General features: G+C 40.4%; 1 protein-coding gene across 3 annotated transcripts in view; it reads right to left on the bottom strand.

Annotated features, from left to right (window-relative positions):
• The window catches only part of PCCA (propionyl-CoA carboxylase subunit alpha), a 469,473-nt gene that overhangs the window by 72,662 nt on the left and 370,633 nt on the right, over positions 1–26,178 (bottom strand). For all 3 annotated transcript variants that reach the window (XM_074989641.1, XM_074989649.1, XM_074989656.1), the window contains one exon: positions 8,580–8,633. In XM_074989641.1, the coding sequence (XP_074845742.1) occupies positions 8,580–8,633 (54 nt within the window). The remainder of the gene's footprint in view (positions 1–8,579; positions 8,634–26,178) is intronic.

Below are 26,178 nucleotides of genomic sequence, written 5' to 3'. Positions count from 1 at the left end.
AAAGATTAAATTAAGAGGAAACGAAAATCAGATTAAAACTACATACATTCATTCTACTTTACATGACTTTAAACACACTGGATAAAAGTTACTTCATTTTCCTGATGCAGACACTATATCATAGCCTTATTCATAATCAAGCCAAAGGAGAATCTCTTTTCACTCATTGTCTATCCAGAGGGGGAACAAAAATAAAACTAAAAAGCTGGTGCAAGGCAGATGGCCAGTTTCACTAATCTGACCTTATTTCTTCCAGACTAAATCTAGTGAACTGTGACTAGAATTATCTACTATTCCTATAATTCCTAGGCTTGCATATCTAGGTTAGAAATGCAAGCAAATCTGGGTTACCAATTCCCACCTCTAATACATTAAGGCTTTGTCATCAATTTTATTCCTACACCTGAATGATGAAGCAGTACTTAAATAATAAAAGTAGTAAGAGAAAGCTTAAAATGCATAAAAAAAATTCAAAATTTGCAGGAAAGTGCATTTGAAACTTTTCATTTAGTGTACTTTTACCTCAGTATAAAGAATGACAAATGCAAAGAATACTTCATTACTGCCTCCATGAGATCAAAGACAAGATGGAGCACAAGCTTCATCTCTTGCTAATTAAACGAATCAATTAAGAGACTATTGTTGCAACTGTGTAACTGCTGTTCTACAGTGGCAATAACAACCCCACGGGGAGGTCTTTTACTACATTAAAATGCTGTCCTCCACAACTCTATTTGATATTATTAGAAACAGTTATTTGCGTCTTGCTGTCATATTAGTAGCAAAGGCAAATTATGGAAATATGCAGACCAGAATGGTCCCAGTATGAGATCAGGTTTGGTTTTCAGCCTCCAAGGGAACGATTGCTGAAATTCCAAAGTTCCGTAAAGTTCTTTAATGGAACTGATAAATCTATCAACACAGCATCCATTTAGATGCTAGGTAAGGGTCACATATTTGCATGCTTTCCTGCTAAGCTGATACAATTCAACTAGATATATTATCATATTAAGTTTACCCTCCTGAGTTAAACCGATGGAGTTCAAAATTGTTTTCAATGGTTGTCATTAATCGCTGTTACATCTTAAATGCTCACTTTGAAATCTAATTGTGCTGCTGTACCAAGGGTCATATTAATAGCATTCTTAATGTTAAATCTTGGTAAAACATATTTTATTTTACAGATATTACCACTGAAGCTTAAAAGACTAATGAGAAACAAAGTATATTTATTATCAATAAAAACTTAATTTCAAATGTACATTCTGAGACTTAAATTAGCTTTACTAACTTCATCATGCCTTTGTTTCATTAAGATCCCTAGTTAAGCTTCTCAGCCATATAAATTAATATCTCCTAAACAGCTCTTGGGTAAATGCCAAAGCTGTAGCTATCAAAAAGCTGTTTAAAAATGCAGGCTACACATATGTTTGTTTTTTGGCAGCAGGAATCTTCCTTGGAAAAGAAAGGCTCAATATGCACCATGATGTAATCATCTTAATACGGCAGACTTCAAGCACTACTTGTAGGTCTTAATTCATGCACAGGAATATAATTGAAATATGCTTTGGCAACCTCTTAACCTACCCTTCAAGAAGCCACCAAGTCCAAACCCTTGACCTTGCAGTGAAAACTATAAGGAGCTGAATAAGAGGCTAAAAAAAAAACAGAGAAAGTTAGAAAGTACAGTTCATTTTTTTCTAGGAGACAAATGGCCTCACTTAGGATTTTCAAGTATTGTAGTGCAATCCACCTTACAAATGACATCACTGCATATTCTAACCAGAAATTTTAAGCTTTCATATAAATACAATGGCCATGATTTAAATAACTGGCTGCTACACGGGTGCTTGAGCCCTTATTTAGGTACTTAAGTAACTGCCCTGATTTTTCAGAGCACTGAACCCAGCAGCTCTACATGATTGAAACCAATGAAAGTTAATCAGTGCTTGGCACTTTTGAAAATCAAGCCACTTATACAGTAGCCTAAATAAGACTTGAGGCACCTAGCTATAAGCCCATTTTGGAAAATCTTGGCCCAAGAGTATTGCACGTATTTCTGGTACCAACGAAAGAGAGTCAGCCCAGTCCAAACAGATGTACTGCTCTGCGCTGTTAACCTAACTTTTTAGGAGTTGCAACAACAAATGTGGGACTGTGCCCTTCTCTGAACAAGGCAGGAATGTAATATATTAGTGGTGACTGTTTAATTATTACAGCTGATAAACAGAATTTCTTGTGGGTTTTTTCATTGAGTTTTTCTAAAAATCAGACAACTAAATGCAAAGAATGACATTTTTACTTACTTTTTTTTGAGATTCTAGCTGGAATATGTTGAAGTAATTTAGAAAAAAGTCCCAGTGACATTCAGGGAGGCTTGTATTGTGAAATCACTTAAGTGTATTTTGAAATTCCACCTCTAACATGTATCTTAATATACTATTACATTTTAAAACTAGGAAACATGACTGAAAGAGAATTCTTTATGTAGCGATCACTTCCTGTCCTCAACAACAGCGAGTAACTCCATGCTGCGGAAAGACAGGAGAGTATGCTTGCCATCATATTCAAAAGAAATGCACACACCAAAATAATGTTTCCTGAGGCAATTATTAACTTTCCGCTAGGGTCCCTTCTGCACTGTGTAACTCTGCTGCCAGAAATCACACTGGAGCTATGCTGCCAGCTGCTCTGGAGCCGGGGGTGAGGGAAGAAAGGGGATGAATCCAAAGATCATTGGATTGCTCTGACTTCAGAGGAACTTAATTCATATTAGCAAGAATCCTGAGTGACCTTCAGGCTCTAAGAGCCAAACCCCCTCCTTACCTTTGAGGAGCAGACTAATTCTTGATAGGGGCAAAACTCAATGATAGGTACATTTCAGGAACATAAAAACAGACAGACAGACAGAAAGACCGAAAGAACCAGGTAAAACCAGAGTAAAGTTTACAAGATTAAAATGTGTGTGACATTATTTATCTCCTTGCTATTAATATTGTCTACACATTCCACTAGATATATTCATAGCCTTCAGAGGTTTCAAAACCCATTTTGACAGTCCACACAAGCTTTCGTAGCTCAAATCTTAGAAGTGCTATATATTGAAATACAAGCATGTTCAGAATTGGACTGATCTGTACTAAACATTTCCCATTGCATCCTGAGTCACAGTCTCATACAGTGGAGCATCACATTTTACAGTGCCACTTAATTGACCCATGCAACAATGCAAGCAAGAGATGACAGGGAAAGAAACTGACAATGCATTGCTTGAAAAGTTCCCCAAAATGTATAACCATCAGCAATGGTACAGGAAAGGCATGGACTTGGTGGCTTCTTGAAGGATATGTTAAGAGGTTACCAAAGTGTAGTTCAGGTACATTACCTGGAAAAACAAACTGAAGATTGAAGTTGATTTAATCCTAGCTTTTATCTATAACAAATTCACACATTTATTGTAAATCCACAAAATGACAAGCATTCAATAAACCAGGTAACAAGATGTGACGGTTTTGTGAATGTGTCTATGCAAAACTATGAATTTTTATTGATTTTACGAACTCTGTTTATAACTCTAATCTTCAATGAATATTAAAACTGCTGCTTGCTGGAAAGGATTAATTGCTAGCAAACCCTGTCTGGAAGTCAGTACAGGACAATCAAAAAATTGCCAACATTGAAGAACTCAGTCCTGATAGAATGATTGGGATATTCAAGGAAGCTTGTTCTCCCACATGACTTGTAAGGGATGGGGTTCAAATAATGGAAACTCCATAGCTGAAAAGTAGTAGTAGATTGGGAGCTGCTGTTAAATGGGTGGGGAAACCTTTTAAACACCATTTCTGAACAATCTAGGGGGAGTTTTTTGCAGCAGAGACAGAGAGCCTCATGGATGAAAAGGAGGCAACCCTGAAACACCTGAAAGGACAGCCAAAAACCAAAGGTGGTGAAGATGCTGGGAGGGGAATGTGTGTGCCAGTTGTCTTGTTTTTCCACAGATATGTATGTCTTGCTCTTGTGCTTTCTCTATGAGTACAGTACCTCTGTTTAAAAATTCCTCTACAGAGTCCGTGTGTTACTTCTTTACTCTGTCCCATAGTCCCAAAACAAGGAAACAGTAAACCTGCAGGTCAACAGCTTTAGAGGAACTCTGAAAGGACGCAAGAGCTTCAAGGAAGAACCAGCACTAGTTTCAGGACCTGGGCAACTGGACTACTTCTGCCAAAAAGTCAGTAAGACAGTGTCTGCATCTGGAGTGTGTGCCTAGATGTCCAGAGACGAAGAGATGGTGCCTAAACTCTGCTCAGTCCCAAGAGCCTGTGGGATACAAGGTTTGGTTCAGGAAGATACATCAGGATAGCAATATAACATATCAAAAGTAATGTAATGTAATCATCTCTGTCAAGATTTTTAATAAGAAGAGTCTAAAGCTAAGTACCTATATCTATATTTATATCCTTGCCAGATTTCAAAAGTACTATGAAGCCAGCAGGTCCCACTGAGGTCAGCAGAAAATAATGGGTGCTCAGCACTTTTCATAATCAGGCACATGTCTAAATCAGGGGCTAGAAGCCTAACTTCAGATCTCCTATTTTTGAAAATCTTAGACTTACTGTATAAAGAATAGAAGCAATGTCTTCAGGCAATCAAGGAAGAGATGCCTCCTGCTTTCCTTGCACTTCCCTCATCTGCTTGTATCCACTACTGTTTTATATTTCCTTTTAAAGCATTTCACGCCTTTTTTTAATTCTATTTGTACAGCACCTAACACAATGATCTATGACTGTAGATCCGCAGTGTTAATGTTATATTAGTCTGCTAGTAATAATAGCAATGCATAAACTTTTTAATGACACTATGAACTAATAGAAGAGAGAGGTCCAAAAAGCAAAGAATTTCTCATCCTGTCCAGCAACAGGAAATAATTACTAAAGATCCATTGAAAACATCCAAATGATGTCAACACTGTGGAATTTCATCTCATGATCCTTACTTCATTTGGAAACAGCAGCATGACTTTTTCCACTCCATTTTAAAACAGCAGAAACATACACTTTTTCTGTGTTTAACAGAACATTTTCACAGGTTTACTAAACACTATGTTTTAATAATCACATTAAACTTTTTTTTTAAATTGCAAGTCATTTTACTGCCTTGTACATTGTCTTGTCTGTCAACTATCTAGATGGGATTCCAATGAGGTTTCTAATAGAAAAACATTTGCTTCTTTTCAGTGTCTGTCAGCTGGCAAAGGGAACCTCTTATCAAGAGCCAGGAACAAAACTGCTTTTGCTGTCTAATGTCACAAAATCAAGCAAATCATTTTATCTAAGCTGATGCCCTCATGACAAGTTGGATGACTGTGCTCCCAATCAGCTGGCTCTAAAGAATAGCGCTGAAGGAAAGGTAAATGGTGTGTGCGCTAAATAGCACTGTGCTGCTTGCCAGCTCTGAAACTCAAGATGAATTTGTGTATATGTGAAACAGAGAATGTTTGAAGCTATTTTTTTCATCTCTCAATAGAAAATAATATTAAAAGCAAATATAAATGGTTTTATTAACCAATTTCTACAGTCATGCATATCATATGCAAGCAGGAAACTGAGAAATCTACATATGTCATATCATCTTGGCCCAAATCTTGTAATCTGAAAAGAAATTTAGATATCTGGGAGAGAAAAGGGAAGCAATACATAAATTATGTCCTCATCTGACAAACATCATGGCAGTTCTGATTTTTTTAAAATCCCTCTATATTCAGTACTAGATTGAGGTGCAGGGAATGCACAATATTAATTAATAAGAACAAAGGCATGGGGAAGGAAGGTGACAAGGAAAAAAGAATGGACAGGAGCATGGGCACCAGGAAGAGTGACCAAGCAGCAGGAAAGATTGTGACAGACAATGAGACTGGTAAAGACCCACTTTGCAAAGGAGACAATGTCCCGAATGCTTTTTCTTCATCCTGCAACTCTCCAATTTTCATATGCCACACCTCAGGATGGCTAGCCAGTTCTGCAGCACAAGATGATCAAGTTTGCTTCCAAACGCTGAAAATATCTTACATGTAGTCTGGATAGTAAACTTATAAAAAGGTTTGTTTCCATTATCGTTTCTCTCATCTACTGATTAACATTCTCTCTTTATGTTCAGCCAACAAGAAACATGTCAAGACTAGTTTATATTACATCGTATTAAGTGCCTGATAGTGCATACTTTTAAGCTCTTCTGCACCTCCCTCTCCAAAAACATATTCTGGTGGTTTTCTTGTCTTCATTAAATAATTATTAGGCTTTCTGAACAGATGCAGACCAGATAAAGCAGTGTGAGCTAATTAGTATCAGTTTGCATGCATCCCACTTAAATAAAAAGAAAGTCACTACCATGGATTTGCCGAGTACATTTCAAAGTTTGCAGATGCTCAGAGGTAGGGTTTTGATTAAAGCTCACTTTGATTTCTTACTATTAATCAACCAAGATGTGTTCGCTTGCTTATGTCACACAGTTTGAAGAAGAACAAGAAGTCCTGTGGCACCTTATAGGTTAACAGATATTTTGGAGCATAAGTTTTCATGGGGAGAGACCCACTTTGTCAGATGCAGCAGGTCTTTGCCCAGGAAAGCTCATGCTCCAAAATATCTGTTAGTCTATAAGGTGCCACAGGACTTCTTGTTGTTCTCGAAGATACAGACTAGCTCTCTGATAGTTTGAAGAATAATATTTTGCTGAGGTGAGGCTGTCAGACCAGCCATGGAGCAACATCCTTTCCTGTGAAGCAAGTGACCATTGCCAAAACCCTATAAGACACTGTTTACAGATTGTTAAACACCACTAATGTGGTTGGTAATCAATGATATCCAAGTAAAATCACGATCCATAAGCAGAAGTAATTACAGGAAGTTTACTTTTACTTTTTTACCTGTTCAAAGCCTTAAGTGTATAATTAGGGTGAAAAAACAAAATTATAGCACCTTTGGTACCACTTTAAACAGTGACAGAATTAACATACCATTTTGATATAGAGTATGTAGATTTAGAAGCATCCATCACTTAACACACAATTTTGTTTTCCATCTCTTGGATGAGTACCCAAGACACAAGGAAAAGGTAAAAGATCAGTTCTATTGCTTAGTTACCCCACTCTAGAGATCTGTCTTTGATTCTTAGTCTATTAATTCTGCAGGCCAGCAAAAACTGAGGGAGAGCTGTGGAAGCGGCCCCCTCAGCTCCTCAGGATAGAGTGAGATGATGATGACAGAGGCAGTGCTTTGAATCACCTACTGAAAAAAGCTAACGTCATCTAGTCCACCTTAGCTGGGGGGATGACTACTACAATGCTTTGAAGATGAGGAGTACAGAGTGAAAGAAATCATTCCTGGGCTCAGACAAAGATGTACCGCACTAGTGGGCAACCTATACTCCAAGGGCTACATGCTACATTGGGGCTCTGTGTGTGGCCCATTAGACACTTTGTTTACTATTGTTCACATGTAGGGTTGACAGATTTTGCTGGTTTCCATCCATGTGTAATGCTGACAGACCCGGGTTGCCGGCCCCAGGGGTAGAACCTGCAAGCATAGAGACTAAAGCCCTGCACTCTACCACATGAGCTCAAGGTCAGCTGGCTCTCAGCTGAGGCTGTAGAGAAGAGACTTCGCTCACTCCAGATGAGGTCTCAGTACCTCTGGGTACTACACATGTATTTTTTTTCCTACCAGCAACGCTAAAGTGACTTGCACTTAAAGCAAATGCACATGAAATGAAGGGTGTGCTGAATCCACACAACATTGGCTGAGAGAGCTGGGCACTCCCTTTGCATCCAGTCAAAGCAATGCCACAGTCCAGTTCGCACACCCCACAAATTCTAAGGTTGGCAAGCACTCTTAGCGAAACTACCCTATCCTGGGAGATAGTCTTGGTTATAATATTATGGTTTGCTGAGATGAAGGAGGGCCACTCATGCTGATGTACAGAATATCAATGAATGAGCTGAGACTGGGGGAAGAAAAGAAACCAGATAAAATGGACTGAAATCTGAATAAATTCCAAGAGATCACAAGTTTAAAATCTCTTATTTTTTGAAAGTATCGGAGGGGTAGCCGTGTTAGTCTGGATCTGTAACAGCAATGAAGGGTCCTGTGGCACCTTATAGAATAACAGAAAAGTTCCGAGCATGAGCTTTCGTGAGCACAGACTCTGAAGTGAGTCTGTGCTCACGAAAGCTCATGCTCAAAACTTTTCTGTTAGTCTTTAAGGTCCCACAGGACCCTTTGTTGCTATTTTTTTGAAAGTGTGCCTTATGCCTTATCCTTTTAGGGACCAAAAGGTTTATAGACTAATTTATGAAGTGAAATGTGGAATGTAAACATTTTGTAGTATTAACTGAAGGACAGTTTTGCTTCCATGCAGTTTGGTATACCTGGAATGGGGTTTTTATATATCCTCTGCTTTGAAGCACACACATATTAAAACAGATACTGGGGAAAAAATCATGAACACAGGCCTATCAACAGCTTATTTTCTTGTTAGTTATATGTTAATGAAAACATGAAATAGTGTAGTAGATTTTGAATACTCACCACAGTGCCTAGAAACTGAATACTTATGTTTCCAGCTGCATCTCGAGATAGGCACTGAAAGAAATAGGTATAAAAATGATTATGAGTTTTCTCAGTAAGTTGAAGCAGTTCTACTTTATTTTTGTAAAGTCTGCAGGAAATAACCAAAAATGCATGTAGAAATATACATATGCACAAAATAAACACAATGTAAAAATGTTCTGAAGAGCTTCAGTGCTAAGCTCAAATTCCAGTTTTTGATTTAACAGAGGCTAACAAATTTATTTTGAAGAGTACTAAAAACAAACATAGAATCACATAATCACATCATAGAGTATTAAGGTTAGGAGAGACCTTGGATCATCTAGTCCAACACGTTGCTCCAAGCTGGACAAACCCCAACTAAATACTTCCCGACAGGGCTTTGTCAAGCCAGGACTTAAAAACCACTCAGGATGAAAATTCCACCACTACCCTAGGCAACCCGTTCCAGTGGTTCACTGCCATTCTGGTGGTTTTTCCTAATATCCAACCTAGACCTCCCTCACTGCAACTTGAGACCATTGTTCCTGTTCTGTCATCTGCTGCCACTGAGCCTAGCTCCATCCTGTTTGGGAGCCTCTCTTCAAGTAGCTGAAGGCCTCTATCAAATCCTTCATCACTCTTCTCTTTTGAACACTAAATAAGGCCAGTTTTCCCAGTCTCTCCCCATAAGCCATGAGCCCAGCCCCCTAATCATTTCTGTTGCTCTCTACTCAACTAGCTCCGATTTGTCTTTCTGTATTGGGGGCCCATAACTAGACACAATACTCCAGATGTGGCATCACTAGTGCCAAATACAAGGGAACAATCACTTCCCTTAATCTCCTGGCAATGCTCCTACTAATGCAACCCAATTGCCCTTGTTGCCAGGAAGGCTAACGGTATCACTGGTGACTCAAATCCAACGTCTCATCCACTGTCATACCCAAGTTCTTTCCTGCAGGACTGCTGCTGATCAGTCGGTTTCCAGCCTATAACAGTGCTGAGGACTCTTCCTTCCTAACAGCAGGACTCTGCGTTTGTCCTTGCTGACCCACATCAGATTCTTCTGGACCAATCCTCCAATTTATATAGGTCACTCTACAACCTATCCCTACCTTCCATCTTATGTAACACCCCCCTCAGCTTAGTGTCCTTCACGACCTTGCTGAGAGTGCAGTCCACCCCATTAACCAGATTACTAATGAAGATGTCGAAAAAAATCAGACCCAGGACAGATTCCTAGGGCACTCCACTTGATATCGGCTGCCAACAAGACACTGAGGCTTCGATCGCTGCCAGTTGAGCCCAGTGATCTAGCCAGCTTTCTATCCACTTTATAGTCCCTTCATCCGAGCCATACTACTTTAACTTGCTGGCAAGAATACTGTGAGAGACTTTGCTAATGTCCACTGCTTTTCCCCTAGTCGCAGAGCCAGTTATCTCATCATATAAGTCAATTAGATTGATCTGGAATGATGTGTCCTTGGTGAATCCATGTTGACTGTTCCTGATCACCTGCCACTCTTCTGAGTGTTTGAAAATGGATTAATGAGGATCTGCTCCATGACTGTTTCAGACACGGAAGTGAAGCTGACTTGTTTGTAGTTCCCCATATTCTCCTTCTCTTTTTTGAAGATCGGCACTATATTGGCTTTCTCTCAGGTAGCCAGGATCTGCCACAATTACCATCACCAGATGTTTTCCAAGATAATGGTCAATGCCTCTACAATTACATCAGCCAGCTGTTTCAGCACTCTAGGCTGCATTAGTTTTGGCCCCAAGGATTTGTGCATATCCAGCTTTTCTAAATATGACACGTATAATGAAAAATGTATGTTTTTAGGGAGATGAACATTATAATAACTAAGAGCAGTTAAAACAGACCGCTTAGAAAGCTGGTGGAAGCCCATTCACCAGAGGTTTTTCAAAAGGTGGCTGGATAGCCATCTGTCTTGGATTGCTTAGATGTAACAAATCCTGCATCTTGGCAGGGGGTTAGACTAGATGGCCTTTGTGGTCCCCTCTAACTCTGTGATACTGTAACTCACGAGGACTTATTCAACTCTTGGGTCTGTGACTCTATGGCACACGTATATCTGTATTTGCACTTCATATAGCCCAGCACTGTAAATGTCAAGTATGTCAATTATCCTAAAAAGATATTTATGTCTCCTATTTGTGACAGAGCGCTGTAAAATGCATGCATTCAAGGCTCCACCTTTGAAAAAAGAAAAAAAAATGTGAAATATTTTGTTATCTACTGCGCTTGGAGCTGTTGGCTGAAGTCTCTAACCTCCTATAGAGCATACTGTCATTAAGCCACTAGGCAGCAGAAAAGGAAGCACATTATTGGTTATACGTGGTATTACCTGTAACCTAAATACAGGAAATATACAAGGAATTATTGCTTCTTTTGAGTCTTTTCCTCCATCAATTCAAAAACAGTACACAGCACACTTTTCACAGACAAATTCTATGTTAACCGAAACTGTTATACTTAATAACGTATTTGATGGGAAGAAGTGTTTTGATGAGAAGAAGTGTTTTGACTTAGAATTAGCATTTCAGTTTGATCACTAATTACTGTATGCCTAGACCTTTAAACGGTGTATGTGGTTAAGTGCTTTGCTGAACAACGACCAAATTCAAAACGTGTAAAAATGCATAGATATATACAGGGTATGTATAGAATAGACAATATTTTAAACAGAAAGGTAAACCATGCAAACACTGATAGCTATCTTTAAAACTTCTACATTTTAAAAACAATTACAATGAAGTGACAAAATATTAAATAGTAGTGGTTCTAAGTTAAATGCTGTCAATCTGGCATGTTTTGCAGCTATATATATAAATAAAAGCAATAGCTTTCCTACCATTGCCTTTTTTTTTTTTGGGCGGGGAGAGACACTTTCTAACAGTTCGTATACTGACACTGCAATCTGTACAATCATATGAAAACAAAGAAGGATGTGCCAAGGCCTGACATATTTCAACAATAATAATTAATGGAATGGAAAATATGGGAAATAAAATTTCATACAAAACCTAACGTTTACTTTTATAAAGGAAACAGGAATATACACTTTTCCCACAGTCTAGGATAAACACAATCAGGTTTTGGAAACTGCAAGGAAGAACAAAGCACCGACAGTCTACAATGAATGAACTATATGCCAAAACAAACAAGCACTGACCACTTGATAAGCTGTCAGAAAATGGCACATTGAAAAAAAAATAACCTAAGGGATTTAATTTCTTTTTTTTTTTTTTCCTGGAATGCCCTCCACCCTCATTAGAATGCTGTCACTTATTGTGCTGCCCTTTTGTTCTCTTGAAGAGGCCATTAACAATAATTTCATAGCATAATAAAATGTCCATTTTGGGGCTAACCTGCCACTTGCTATAATTTCATAGAAGAATACAAAACAAAACAAAACTTGACTCTATTTATCCTTTAAATACTTATAAACAATAGCCTTGTATCATGAATTGACCTGCGGGTTTTCGTAGATATGGATCCAATCTTGGAAACCTTACCTCATGCAGGTAGTCTTTATTCATATAAGCAGTCCTTTTGTTTCAAATGAGACTACTCACAGCTAACAGATCCAAAGAATGCAAGGACTACATCACAATTTCAAATAATTAAAATGCCTGCTCATGTGATACCTGTTGAGTCATCTAGAAAATAAATTCAGAAACATGTAGGCTGTAATCTACAATCTAAAACCAAACACTTTTTTATACCCAGATGTTGTCTTCCATAACCACAACATCAGGGTTAAGAAGATAAATATCTTCTTCCTTAGCCTGTCACTGTTGAAAGGGCATAGGCCTTGCAGTATAAGTCCCCATGGCACCTACTTACACTGTATCCAATATGCAGTATAGCATTCAGTCTTCAATGGTATCAAGAGTTCACTGTAAACATTAAATTCCATCGCTCAAATTAACTGAGCGAGGAGAAATAAGTCGGGGCAGGGAATGAGAGGAAAATTAAAAAACACAGAGGGGGGAGAAAGAAATTTTCCTTCTGGGCATATTAAAAACAAACAAAAAAAGTGTATAGACTCTGCAAATCAAACATATGTTAGCAAGACCAAAAAGAAAACTGCCAGGCTTTGAAACATCAAATTATAAAAGAAGTCAGCATATCATCATAATTAATGTCTCAAATTATAGTTATAAATAAATCTCAGCTGTTAAATGTGATTAGATTTTTTAAAGCTTATTGAAAGGAGTTATTTTTGTTCTATTGGTGGGCTTATTTCTGAGATTGGCAAATGCAATTGATATTGTCAGGAAAATAAAAAAAGATGGTTATGAGTTACTGTTACTTTCTATATTTTTAGAAAAAGGCTATAACAGTCTCCATCTATTTCTACACTTTTAGAAAAAGAATGTATCAGTTTTACCTATTCTAAGATGTATACTTACATGAACTATACATGCTAATACACAGTTGCGTATTATGTGCGATAATGGGAAAGTAATCAAATGTAAGTAACCAGAAAGAATAGCTGACTATTTGTAACATGTAAAAAATCTTTTTAAAAGTAAGCTGCAAAACATTTTCTTAGAGGTCTGAAGCAGAAAATAATTAATGCAAAGCATATGTCAACTGTTTCCACAAAGCTTAAGTATATTTTCTTCTGTGAAAACAGTAAACGGTCACATTATGTTGCATATATGTGTGAATCACATATTCTGTATTCTTGTTTTATTAAATTCATACACGTTGAGATTCTAAATTAACAAAATCCCATTTAAAACTGTAATACTTTTTTCATGGGCACTCTTGTGACAGACAACTAAACTAAACCAAAACTTGTAGAAAATAGGATTTAACTTTAAAAATCATTTAAATTTTAATGGCCATCAAATTCACATATGATTAATTTTATGTGTTTTTATATATGTTATGTTTCTTGTGTGTGTGCATGTATGTAAATGTATACACACACAAATATTACGTGTGCATTCAGAATATAACCTGAGTAAACAAAGTATATATCTATGAAGGATAAATCCATGTGCACATACTAACAAGTACAGACATGGGTGCAGTCACACATATCTGCTTGACTAGATGCAATAATGCAAGCATTCTGCAAGAAATCAATTTAATCAGGTGTTTCCCACTAAATTAGAAGAAGTTTGTGCAGCACTACTCCAAATTCTTCTGGTTTGACATTTAGTTGGGTATCAATGAACTATTCAGGGTACAACAAAGCAGAGTTACAGAAAGCATGGTACTTAAAGCTAAAATGAACGAGTACCTTCAGATAAAAATGAAATTGAAAAATATGCTATAAAAGAGAGGTAAAGGGAAGGGAAACTAACCTCCACTCCCGCAACTATAATATATGAGGGAGAGACAGACACACCACACAGATGCAGATATTAGAAAATAAGCTCTCATGGTATTTGCCAAAAGTGTGCAGATACTCTTGGATCTGCAGATTACCTGCTGTGAGCAGGTGGAGAGAAGAAATGATTGCAAACAAAGAAACTGAAACAGACCAATAGCAGTACCTTCACTTACAAATAAAAAAACAATGTGTTAAATCAACATGAATATTCACTAACAAATACACATATATGTATTAAATCTTAGCAAACAAATTTTATATTATGATGCTGAAAACTACCTCATTTGCTCAAGGTAAGACTGGAAAATACTTGTTTTTTTTTAGAAATATGTAAATATTATTGGTGGTATGTGTTTGTAAATGTTTGGCACCAAGGCAAGAACAGAGGGATAAAATGTATCAAAATATACAAAACAAAACATAAAAAGTAGCTAAAAATAATTACAATTAAATTATAGCCCTTGGGAATATTCTTAATATATTTTAAATATCATAGCTAATTGTTTTAAAGCAGCCTTTATTTTAGAGTGAATCTGCATAGACTATGGATTGTGCCCTTTAAAGTTTCAATTGAGGACTTCACTTACAGCGTCTATTGTGACTATGAAGACCCACATGAGAGTGACAGTCCTTGCTGCATCTCTTGCAGATGTAGTGGGTGTCTGGCAAGTCCTTATTGTGCTTTCTGTGCGCTCGCTTCTCCTCTGCTAGCTGTCTGATCTTCATCTCGCCCTTCTGAAGGCCCTTGTGTAACCCCTGCCTCCATCTGCTGCGGTCGTCTGCTAGTTCTTCCCAGTTGTCCAGCTCGATGTCTAACTCTCTGAGGTCTCTCTTGCAGACATCTTTGTAGCGCAACTGGGGGCGTCCAGGAGGTCTGTTGCCAGAGGCTAGCTCACCATACAGGATGTCTTTTGGAATCCTTCCATCATTCATCCTGTGGACGTGGCCAAGCCAGCGGAGTCGACGCTGCCTGAGGACGGTGTGCATGGTTGGGATTCCAGCTTGCTTGAGGACGGCGGTGTTGGTAACTGTCCTTCCCTGATATTCCAAGGATGCGCCTGAGGCAGCGCAAGTGGAAGACGTTCAGCCTCGGGTCCAAGTCTCGCTGCCATAAAGGAGGGTGCTGAGGATGCAGGCTCTGTAGACTTGCATTTTGGTGTGAGTGTACAGCTTGTTGTTATTCCACACTCTCTCCCTGAGTCTGGACAGAGTTGTGGCCGCTTTTCCGATCCTCCTATTGAGCTCAGTGTACAACGGCAGGGTGTCAGTGATGGTGGACCCGAGGTAAACGAACTCGTGGACGACCTCTAACGTATAGTTGTCAATGCTGATTGATGGGGATTCAGCAACATCCTGACAGAGTACGTTTGTCTTCTTTAGGCTGATGGTAAGCCCAAAGTCCTTGCACGCTTTGGAGAACTGATCCAGTAGTTTTTGAAGCTGGTCTTCTGTGTGAGACACTACAGCAGCATCGTCTGTGAACAGCAAATCTCTGATGAGGACTTCCCGCACCTTAGACTTAGCTTTCAGCCTTGCAAGGTTAAACAGTTTCCCATCAGATCTTGTGTGCAGCAAGATGCCCTCTGTTGAAGATCCAAAGGCATGCTTCAGGAGGAGTGTGAAGAAGATCCCAAACAATGTCGGAGCAAGCACGCATCCTTGTTTGACGCCGCTCCTGATTCTGAAAGCATCCGATAATGCGCCGTCATATTGGATGGTTCCTCTCATGTCTTCGTGGAACGACTGGATCATCTTGAGTAATCGTGGAGGACAGCCTATCTTATAGAGCAGTTTGAACAGACCATCCCTGCTGACCTAGTCAAAGGCCTTGGTCAGGTCGATGAAGGCTATGTAGAGTGGCTTTCTCTGCTCCCTGCACTTCTCCTGCAGCTCCCTTAGAGAGAAGACCATGTCAACGGTAGACCTCTCTGCGCAGAATCCGCACTGCGATTCGGGGTACACCCTCTCAGAAATCTTCTGGAGTCTGCCAAGGATGACGCGAGCGAACAGTTTACCAGTGACGCTTAGGAGGGAGATTCCACGGTAGTTGTTGCAGTCGCTTCTGTCTCCTTTGTTCTCACACAACGTTACAATGTTAGCGTTGCGCATATCCTGTGGAACCTCACCCTCTTTCCAGCACAGCCACAAGAACCCAGAGATCATGGTGTTGGCTTTGCTGTCAGAAACACCCTTCTACAAATGGTTGATTTAGTCATGGGCGGATCAGAAAGACTTCTTCGGATCACGCTTCAAACTTGCGCCGGTCCCGTCCACCTGATCAGCGCTTATGCTCCAACCCTGTACGCCACACCAGAAGTAAAAGACAAATTCTGTGACGTGCTTAGTGCTGCTGTAGCGCAAATACCTGCTCGTGAACAACTGTACATCTTGGGTGACTTCAATGCAAGAGTTGAAGCTGATTGGGCCTCATGGCCTTCCTGCTTAGGACACTTTGGTGTGGGGAAAAATGAATGACAATGGACAGCGTCTCCTTGAACTGTGCACGTACCACAATCCGTGCATCACAAACACATTCTTCCAAACGAAGCCACAGCACAGAGTGTCGTGGAGACACCCACGCTCGAAGCACTGGCATCAACTAGATGTGGTCATCACTAGGCTTAATAACTTCAAAAACGTCCTTCTGACACGCAGCTATCATAGTGCTGACTGTGATACAGATCACTCGCTAGTTTGCTCCAAGCTCAAGCTGAGACCCAAGAAGCTGTACCACTCTAAACCTGCTGGAAGGCCCCGCATTGACGCCAGAAAGACGGCAAACTCGGAGAAAGCTGAAAAGTTCAGAGAGACCCTCCAGGAAAATCTGCGCAGCGGCCCTGGGGGTGCCGATGCAACATCCAAATGGCAACATCTGAGGGATACAGTTTACAACACGGCCTTGTCGGTGTTTGGAAGAAGAGCTAGAAACACGAATGACTGGCTTGAAGCTAACTCCGATGAGATGATTCCAGTAATTGAAAAGAAGCACGCTGCACTCCTGGAGTACAAACGCTCACCGAGCCAGAGTACCCAGGAAGCACTTAGAGAGGCCAGAAGAACAGTACAGCAGACAGCCAGGCGCTGTGCCAACAACCACTGGCTCCAGTTATGCAGCAGCATCCAGACCTGTGCTGACTTTGGTAATCTCAGAGGAATGTACGAGGGTATGAAGAAGGCATTAGGACCCACCCAGAACAAGATGGCACCTCTGAAATCCAAATCTGGTGAAGTCATCGCTGACAAAGCCAAACAGATGGAGCACTGGGTTGAGCACTACTCCGAGCTGTACTCACACGAGAACGTTGTGGTTGACGCAGCCCTCGATGCCGTCAAGCTCCTACCAGTAATGGACGAACTAGATCAAGAACTGACTGCGGATGAACTGAAGAGAGCCATCGACAGCATTGCAGCAGGAAAGGCCCCTGGTCAGGATGGTATACCACCAGAGGTAATCAAATGTGCCGCGGACACACTCCTGGAACCCCTACATGAGAGTGAATCAAGAGGTTTCCAACTTGACACACTGCTGGATGCAACAGGCATTGAGGGTACCAACACTTTTTCAAAATCAGTTCCAAGGTTTATCATGTTGGGAACCCAAACACTGATTCGTCCAAAATTTTTAGACATTTAGATAATTTAACCTATGGAAATATGGACTATACCTACATGTGACTTATCTCTACACTAGAGAAATAGGAAAAAAAAAATCGGTATTTTAAAATTTGAGAAACATCCCCAAATTTCTGCCTTCATGGTTTTCCTCTCTCCCTGGATGAGAACGTACACTGCACCCCTTCCCTTCCCCACACACTCCTTTTCCCTGCCCAGATCCACATGAGAGATCTGGAGGCAACAAGAAGCCCCTTGTTTTCATAGGCACCTTTCTTACCTCTGTTCCCTAGCTAAGGTTTGCATTAAAGAACTTGTCTAACCAGGGTTGTGGCTGAAAGAGCTGTTAAGAGTTCCACAGTGAGATGACAACACTCCATAAATTACTGCAAATTAGATCCACAGTAATTTATTCAACAAGTTGACTCTGAAGCCTAGGAGATGGATCACCTAGTCCCGCCTGATATTCTTCAGAGGCCCATGTGATTGAGTCAGGGCCATTCCTAGGCATACAAAGAGTATGCAGCTATATAGGGCATCTCTAAATTTGGTGCACTATGCCTTGAATTGATTAGTACCCTATGCAGCATATGCCTAGCGTCGTCCAACTCAAGCAGCTCCAATCTCTCACCCTCCAACACCAGTCCACCTCTTGGGTCAAATGGCTCAATCCCCTGGCCCTTCAGCCTCAGCTCTGCCTCCCAGTGATACAGGATTGGGCCACTGGCTCCTCCACCCAGTCTTAATTACCTGAATCTCCTGGACCCCTGCCCTATCTTCCAGCCTCAGTGGCCAAATCTCCCAGGCACCCAGCCGCTGCCTGATACCCCAATCTCCTGACCCTTCACTCCACCTCCCCAGCCCAGTCGTCCAAATCTCTCATTCCACAGCCCTAATAGGCTGCACTACTCTCCCTTCCCTGTTCCTGACTCCACAGCCCTGAAAACAGTCATCCCCACACCTTGCAAATTTACTGCTCTGCTCCCTAGCAAGAGACAGGGTTGTGCAGGTGCTCGGGCTGCACTAGGCACCAAAAGGCAAAAGCAGGGCTCTGCGGGGAGTCAAAGTGCTGAATAAAATGCACAGCAAACTGACTGACTACATTTGGGGCTCATAATTAAGAATGTTCAACAGACTATCTGAAGCTTAGCTACATTTATTATTTAAAGACTATACCATACAATAACCAAATGAGACAAACATATCCTCAATTCCAGGAAGCAATTCTTGTCTTGAAGCATGTTCACCTTACCCAGGAAGGTGAGCTTTGAAGATATATCCCAAAACTACCCCTATTTATATCACTGCTGTTTACAAGTTAAAAAGCATTTTATCTGTCATCTAAGATCTAACTCACTGGCTACATCTACACTACACCAATCCTTCAAAAGAAGTTTTTCTTGAAGAGATCTTCCAAAAAACTCTTCTGAAAGAGTGAGTCCACACATAAAAAAACACACAAAAAATTTATCCACTTTTTCAATAGAGAGGATCCATGCCACCCTGCTTTTTCAAAAGAATGGGCCAAGGAACAAAAAATCCAGCACCATGGAGAGTACTCTTTCAAAAGAAGGGCCTATGGAGGATCTACACATGCTCTTTCATCGGCTCCTGGAGTACTGTGTTGGGTACTGCAGCTGCAGCAGTAAGCACAAGACCTCTGTTTGCTCTGTAACTGCCATTACGCGATTGGACGTGGCCTCACTCTGTTTTGCCATGGCCCAGTCAGCTTTGCCGCTTGCTGCTGCTGGAAGTTAAGCATTCTCTGGTTAAACTCAGCTTGACTGATGCCACTCAGCTGTATTACGACACTACTTAGCAGCCTCCTTTATCAGCTTGGTGTGCTCTGCCTCATCCTTTTCCATGTGCTGCAGGATAAGATCCTGTTCGCTCCTCTTTCTTCTTCAATTCTTCTCTGCTACCAGTCTATGGTGAAGAACTCTGGGCTGTCTGGCAGAACTTCCTTCGTCCCCTGCTCATTGCCCCATTCCTCCTCTCCATTGCCCTCTTCCTCTGGGCTCACCCTGAATACCACACCAGGGCCTCCAAAAGTGTCACAATTCAGACTGGGCTCCATGGTGGGGTTGCTCACCATAAGCACATGCACCTATTCATAACAGCAGCAGGTCTGTGGAGTTGCCCCAGCTTTTGGTTGGCTTCCCGGACTTTTTGATAGACCTGACAGAGTTCTTTCACCTTCACTCAGCACTGCTTTGAGTCCTGGGTGTAACCATGGGCGGTAGTCTTGCGCGACCTCTGATCACAGACTGCCGCATTTCTCTTGGTCACCCAAAGTCTCTTCGCCACCAATTGGTCTCTTCAAATCACAAGAAGATCCAGACTCTCCTAGTGGGTCCACACTGGAGCTCTCTTGTGACTCTGAAAAGTACTGGGCAGATCACTACCCTGAATGCTCATGATTGCTGTAGATGGCTAATGATGCAATGGCTACCAATGGGGTGCAATGCGATGGGCAAAGAATTTTTTTCATAATAGGCGTCCTTTATATTTACAGGGCTGGGCACTGCTGAATTCCAATTCCAGCTCAATCAAAACTTTGACGGCTTACTGTGATGATATTCCTGCACACCTGGATGGACAGCAGCGTACAATGAAGCGGCCATACATGGAGGGTCACCAAGTAGCTTTCTGGGATATATACAGAACACTTCTGGAGGCTAATAAAATCGAATTAAGGATATGGCGCCTCCACACTAGCCTTGATTCGGATTTTAAATTCTAAGTTGATGCTACCCAGTCCTGTAATATCAATATATTGTAATTGGTATTATGGCTCAATAAATCGAGATAATAATATTAACTGCGAAGAGAGTGACGTTACAATATTGAGCTAACCCCTTGAAATTCGATTTTATCTCATAATGTAGACACAGCCTAAGTGGAATTTGCCTACAACATTGAACTCATTTCCAATTTATGACAGCCTCTGTTACACAGTGGGAAGAATACCAGTTAGCTAATTATTTGTAATATTAGACAATGTACCGTTTTTAATAGTCTCTAATGAACGCCTTATGATAATGAACATAACTCCCATAAATGGTGCACATAATTAGTCGATTTTTGCTTGTTTGGTTAAACAGTTCAACAATGTCATCTTGATTAGTTATTAGGTCTTGTGCATGTTCCCAATAAAATGTTATCAGCCCGCCTCATGACTTTTTCAGATTTGTTTTCGCTAAATCATGTTATTATGTTAATTCACAACCGAACAGTTAGAGAGACAAGAGGGATGAGACACTATCTTTTACTGGATCAACATCCGTTGGTGAGAGACATAAGCTTTCAGGTTTCCACAGAGCTATTCTACGTCTGTTCCACTTTGTCTCTCTACAATCCTGGGACTATCATGACTACAATAATACTGCATAACAAAATAGTTAGCAAGTTTTGGAAACACTGCACAAATTTTCTTGTGCTGGAATGCCTTGTATTCTTAAATTGTCATGCAGTGCAGACAACACACCACTGTGAAATCCTACACTTCAAAATAATCATCAGTGTGACCACAGTTGGGGCTGAACACAAACCCTCTTCCAGAAATCCATGATACCTTTTTCTTCTTAGTTGTCCCCCTTTCTCCCATGTTAGCATATTGCCATGGGTGGCAAGCAACCCCTTGGCGGGGGAGGCAGCCCCAACTTCTCCCTTTCCACGGGCACTGGCCCCAACAACTCCCCCCCCCAGCATCATAGCCACTGGCACCTGCTTCCAGGCCCCAGAGCCCAAAATTGTTGGACAGTGTGTCCCCAGCCCTGGGAGCGTGGGGAGACTGGGTGACATGCTGAGTGGGCAATGCACCTGCAGCCTCCCCAAGCCAGACTGCCTGCCTGGCCCTCCTACCATGAAGCACTCCAAAGCCCCATCTGAGCCACCATCCGCAGTGTCAGGTGGCTAGAGTGGCTCCAGGGGTGCACGATGTCCTTAGCTTACCTGCCCCAGCTTCCAGGAGCAGGCAAGAGAGGACCTAGTGATAAAGCACGGGTGGGGCTTTCTCAGGCAGTTTGGGAAGAGAAGACCTTATCGTGCCTATGACACCTGCAGCCCACGCATACTGCATTTTAAAGATAAAGTATTTCTGCTCCTTTTTTCAGAAGAGCCCATAGTCAATACTAGACAATTTGTGTATCAGGAGAGAAGCACATTAACTAGTTGAAAGTAATGCTTGAATATACATATTCATCTGTTGTTTGGGTGTGAACCATTCATATCAAGTATTTTGAGTCTCTCGGACTTGTAACTCCTCTGGGAAAAATGATGATGATGATGTGGGCGTACGAAAGCCCTTTCTGTCCCCTTTGCTCTTAAAAACAAAGGAAGTCTCAGTCCCTTCTCAGACCATCCACTTGTAAACAATGAAATATTGTGCTGATAGTATCAATTTTATTGCATGCGGAGTGCGGGGAGTCTTTCACCAACACGGATGAATTAGCTGACAAACTGAAGCAGATAATTCACGTGTTGGCAAGTACACCTAGGGCTCGTCTACATTAGCCCCTGCCTTAGAAGGGGGCATGTAAACAAGCCAGATCAGGGAACACCAATGAGATGCTACACTGCATATGCAGCACCTCTTAAGGCTAATTCTCACCATGGGAACTTCAAAGTTACAAACTTTGAAGCACCAGCAAGCAATGTAGCCGCGGGCACTTTGAAGTACCCACACAACTTCGAAGTGCTCTTACTCCCAAAACATTTTGGGAGTAAGGGCACTTTCAAGTTGTGCAGGTACTTCAAAGTGCCTGTGGCTAACATAGCTTGCCAGTACTTTGAAGCAAACTTCAAAGTTCAGGCAGCGAGAATTAGCCTCATGAGGTGCTGCACATACAGTGCAGCACCTCATTGGTATTCCCTGATCTAGCTTGTTTACATGCCCCCTTCGAAGGAGGGGGCTAATGTAGACGAGCCCCCAGTTAATTACTGCTATGATCATATGCAGCAAAATGATTTACATACAGACTGTAAAGCATGCTGAAGAGGCGAATCCCCTTAATGGTGGCTTCTCTCAGTGGAATTTACCTCGGATGTCCTTGTGGCACCAATTTTAGGGATCTTGAAGAGTTTGTGTTGTAGCACTTTGCAGAGTTTCCAGTTTTGCTAGCTAAGCCTTTATCAAGAATTTTTCACTCCTCTCAAAAGATTTCTTTGAAGACAAAATGAAATGGGATGCCAAATTTCAGTTTTGATGAGAATTTCCTTTTTTTTTTTTTTTTTTTTAGGTATTTATATGTTAGTTGCTTGGCCCCAATGGTGACACCTTTGAAAGGATGCCAAATGTGACTCAACAGCCCACTTAAGAACCTGGAATCAAACTACCTTAGATGGTGGATGTAAGACAATGAACTATTGGTGCTGGGGAGTGGTATTTTGACTTCAATCCTGAACAGTCATGGTAACAGAGAAGGAGCCGTGCTAGTCTATACACTATCAAAACAAAAAGCAGTCAAGTGGCACTTTAAAGACTAGCAAAATAGTTTATTGGGTGAGCTTTCATAGGACAGACCCACTTCTTCAGACCATAGCCATAACAGAACAGACCAGAACAGAACAGACCGGACCAGGCCAGTTATGGTTGGCTCATTTTGTAAAGAGAAAAGAAGAACACTAACACTTGTCCTTTTGGAGCTGTCTCTAGAAAAGTCTGTATAGATGTATAGCACAAAAGAGGGGAATCTGCCCATTCTCTTAGTTCTTTCACTTTCTTAGGATGAAAATTATTCTGTCTGAGCAATGTTTCTGTAGCTCTTTAGAAGGATTTTTCACACATGGACCACCTTATTTTTGGTTTGCCCTGTTTACGCTGTTCTAGATCTTGCAAGCCATTCAATCAATCAAACAGTGTAACCTGACAGCCATAAATTGAACATGGTTAAATATTGTCAGATATTCCAGCCAGAGTGCCAAGATGTAGTCAAGAGACTCACTTTTTTCATCGCCTCTTGTTATCCATTGTTAACAAACCTACTATAAAATATCTTGGCCATTCACTTGATCATTATAATGCTGCCAACTGGGGCATTAATTAATTGAAAGTAGAGAATCTTGACTGGCTGGAATCGTCTAGAAACATTGTACGTATGTATATCTTTATTTGCATACCATGCCATTTAAAAAGCATATTAAAAACAAGTTAAAAGACACAGTATTTATTCCTAAAAGCTTACAACCTACAAATGACTAGGCAATCATACAGAAATAAACTCAAAAGGGAGTAGGAGAAGAAGAGGAAGGCTCAGAGTCATTAAACTTCTGCCCCCAACACAGGAAAGATGCATAGCCATAAAATGACTTGAAGAGTTGGCCTGCTGCCTGACTAGCATAAACGTTTTTTACAATTATGTTGGGGGCGGGTTATGGAGTCCATTTGTGTGTTTTATTTTTATTTCGTTCATTTTATGAATAATGATCATATTTAAAGGCCAACCTCATATTGCTTAAAATAAAAATAATTATTCTTTCATTTTTGAGAAAATCAGTTCACTCTATTTTGAAGTTTTCTGAATTAAAATGACTTAGTTAAGTAACTGCATTTTTTTGTAGTTGGGTACCTAAGGGTAAGCCTATTTGAGACCCAAAAGTCTTACACTTTTTTGTCATTTTTCTTATAAATTAGTGCTTTAAAATATTTGACATTATTTGACTGGTCAATTGACCAATTATAATCAAACACCTAGCCTTAACCTACTCCTCCATAAGTGGGGAGGGAGAACACTTAGTGGGTGGCTTGGTACAGGAATCAAAGCCCTGGAAGGTTTTGTCTCTGAATGAAAAGAAGTAGAGAAATCTTTTGTCTTATTCTTTCATAAAATCAGGTTAAGCACTTAGGATTGCTATGGAGAAAGAGGAATCGCTGAACCACCACTCTGCTTGCATAACAGGAGGTAGGGAAATAATGAGGGACAGCACAGAGAATCAAGCACAACAGAGATTATGGGTTTTTTTTTTGTTTGTTTTTAAAGGAAGAGTGAAATACAGTACTCCATGCTTCAGCAAAACTCACTGATCTTTTTTTCCTTTTTCTCAGGGATTTGGGATAGAAGGGGTGAGAATGCAGAGGAAGGCTGTGCTGTTTTTTAAACTAGCACTTGAGAAATCTCTTGCATTTATTTCAACTGACAAGAACAGGTGACAAGCGAAGCAATGAAAAATCAGTCACTGCGCAGCAACCCTTCTTGTCATGTGTGAAGAAACACGAATGAGCTCCTTTTGCTGTGATGATTGGGGGCTTACAGAAAAAATGAGAAAAACATAGGGTGATCCTATAAGCTCAGAGGAAAGCCAGGCTTATTTCCTCATCTGCGAAAAAGAAGAGGGAGCACACAAAATATTTCTCTTTCACAAAGATAATAAAAGTGATGGTGCAACCACTTCAATGTGAAAGTAATGAAGTGTGTACAAAGCTGTGTACAATTGGAAGATATCAATCAGTTTTCATGCCCATCACTTGCTAATGCATTCCAAATTTATCTATAGCTTTAACAAAAATAAACAAAGTTTTGCAGTTCCTGTAATTAGGGTCTGAAACACATATAAGACAAACTGTAATAAACAAAAGTATTTGAGACACATCAGTAAAAGACTCTCAGAGGAGTGGGCATTGCATTCTCAAACCACATAAGAACACAGTTTTAAGAAAAGGAACCCACTGATTTCAGCCTTTCAGGACCAAGATATTTTCTGGTACTGACCCATTTTTGCACATCACTTATCTATTTGGCTTTAACCATTTCTTCCTTTACCTATTTTGAACCCAGATTCTTTAGCAGATGAATGAAAGTGGATTCACTTGTCTAATTGGTAATTTTAAGGGGGCGACAGATATGAAACAATTTGAATAGCTACACTATAATTTGCATAAATATATTTTAAAACAAAATGTTTGAAAATTATTTCCTTCTTCACTCCTTATGTGCTTAAAGGCTTTGCTGGATTTGGATTCAATCACACAGCACCTTTTGGGATCAAGCCCCAGGTACATAAATCAATCTTCAGAAGAAATGTAATACTCAAAAAGAAAACACTGGTTAAACAAATTTAGCTGAATGAAACTATGGAGAGAAATTAGAATGTCTGAAAATTAATAAAGCACAGCTGGAATTATTCGATTCATTTATGTTAGTTGCTTAAATGGCTCTAGGGCAAACACTTGCTGAAGGAAGATACACTAAGGGGATCAATTGCTTTTGGGGACAAATTGACCTATAGGAACACATTAGTCTAATTTGGTCCTGACAGAGGAATAAGTCTAGAGAAACAACAAAAAATCCAATTTGGATCCCAATGAGCAAATATCAAGGGTTAATCACATTGCAACCATAATTTTACATATATAGATAATAACAGCATCTATAACTTTCCAAGCTACGGGATTTCTGAACATAAACAAAGGTTTGCAGATATCTCAAGAAGAAACAATAACCATATTTATTATACCTTTTATTACTGACACCCCCAACATATTTGTTGTACAGCAGTTGGAGTCACTCTGCAACCACTTCATGAAAAAAAGTATTCCAGCAGTACAAGGAACCCATTAATGGGCTCAGCCACCTTGCAGCAAACATGTCCAGTTATGGCAACATTCTGTG

The sequence above is a fragment of the Carettochelys insculpta genome, chromosome 1 (genome assembly GCF_033958435.1).
Source record: "Carettochelys insculpta isolate YL-2023 chromosome 1, ASM3395843v1, whole genome shotgun sequence".
Taxonomy (NCBI): domain Eukaryota; kingdom Metazoa; phylum Chordata; order Testudines; family Carettochelyidae; genus Carettochelys; species Carettochelys insculpta.
This window is presented reverse-complemented; position numbering and strand designations above follow the sequence as displayed.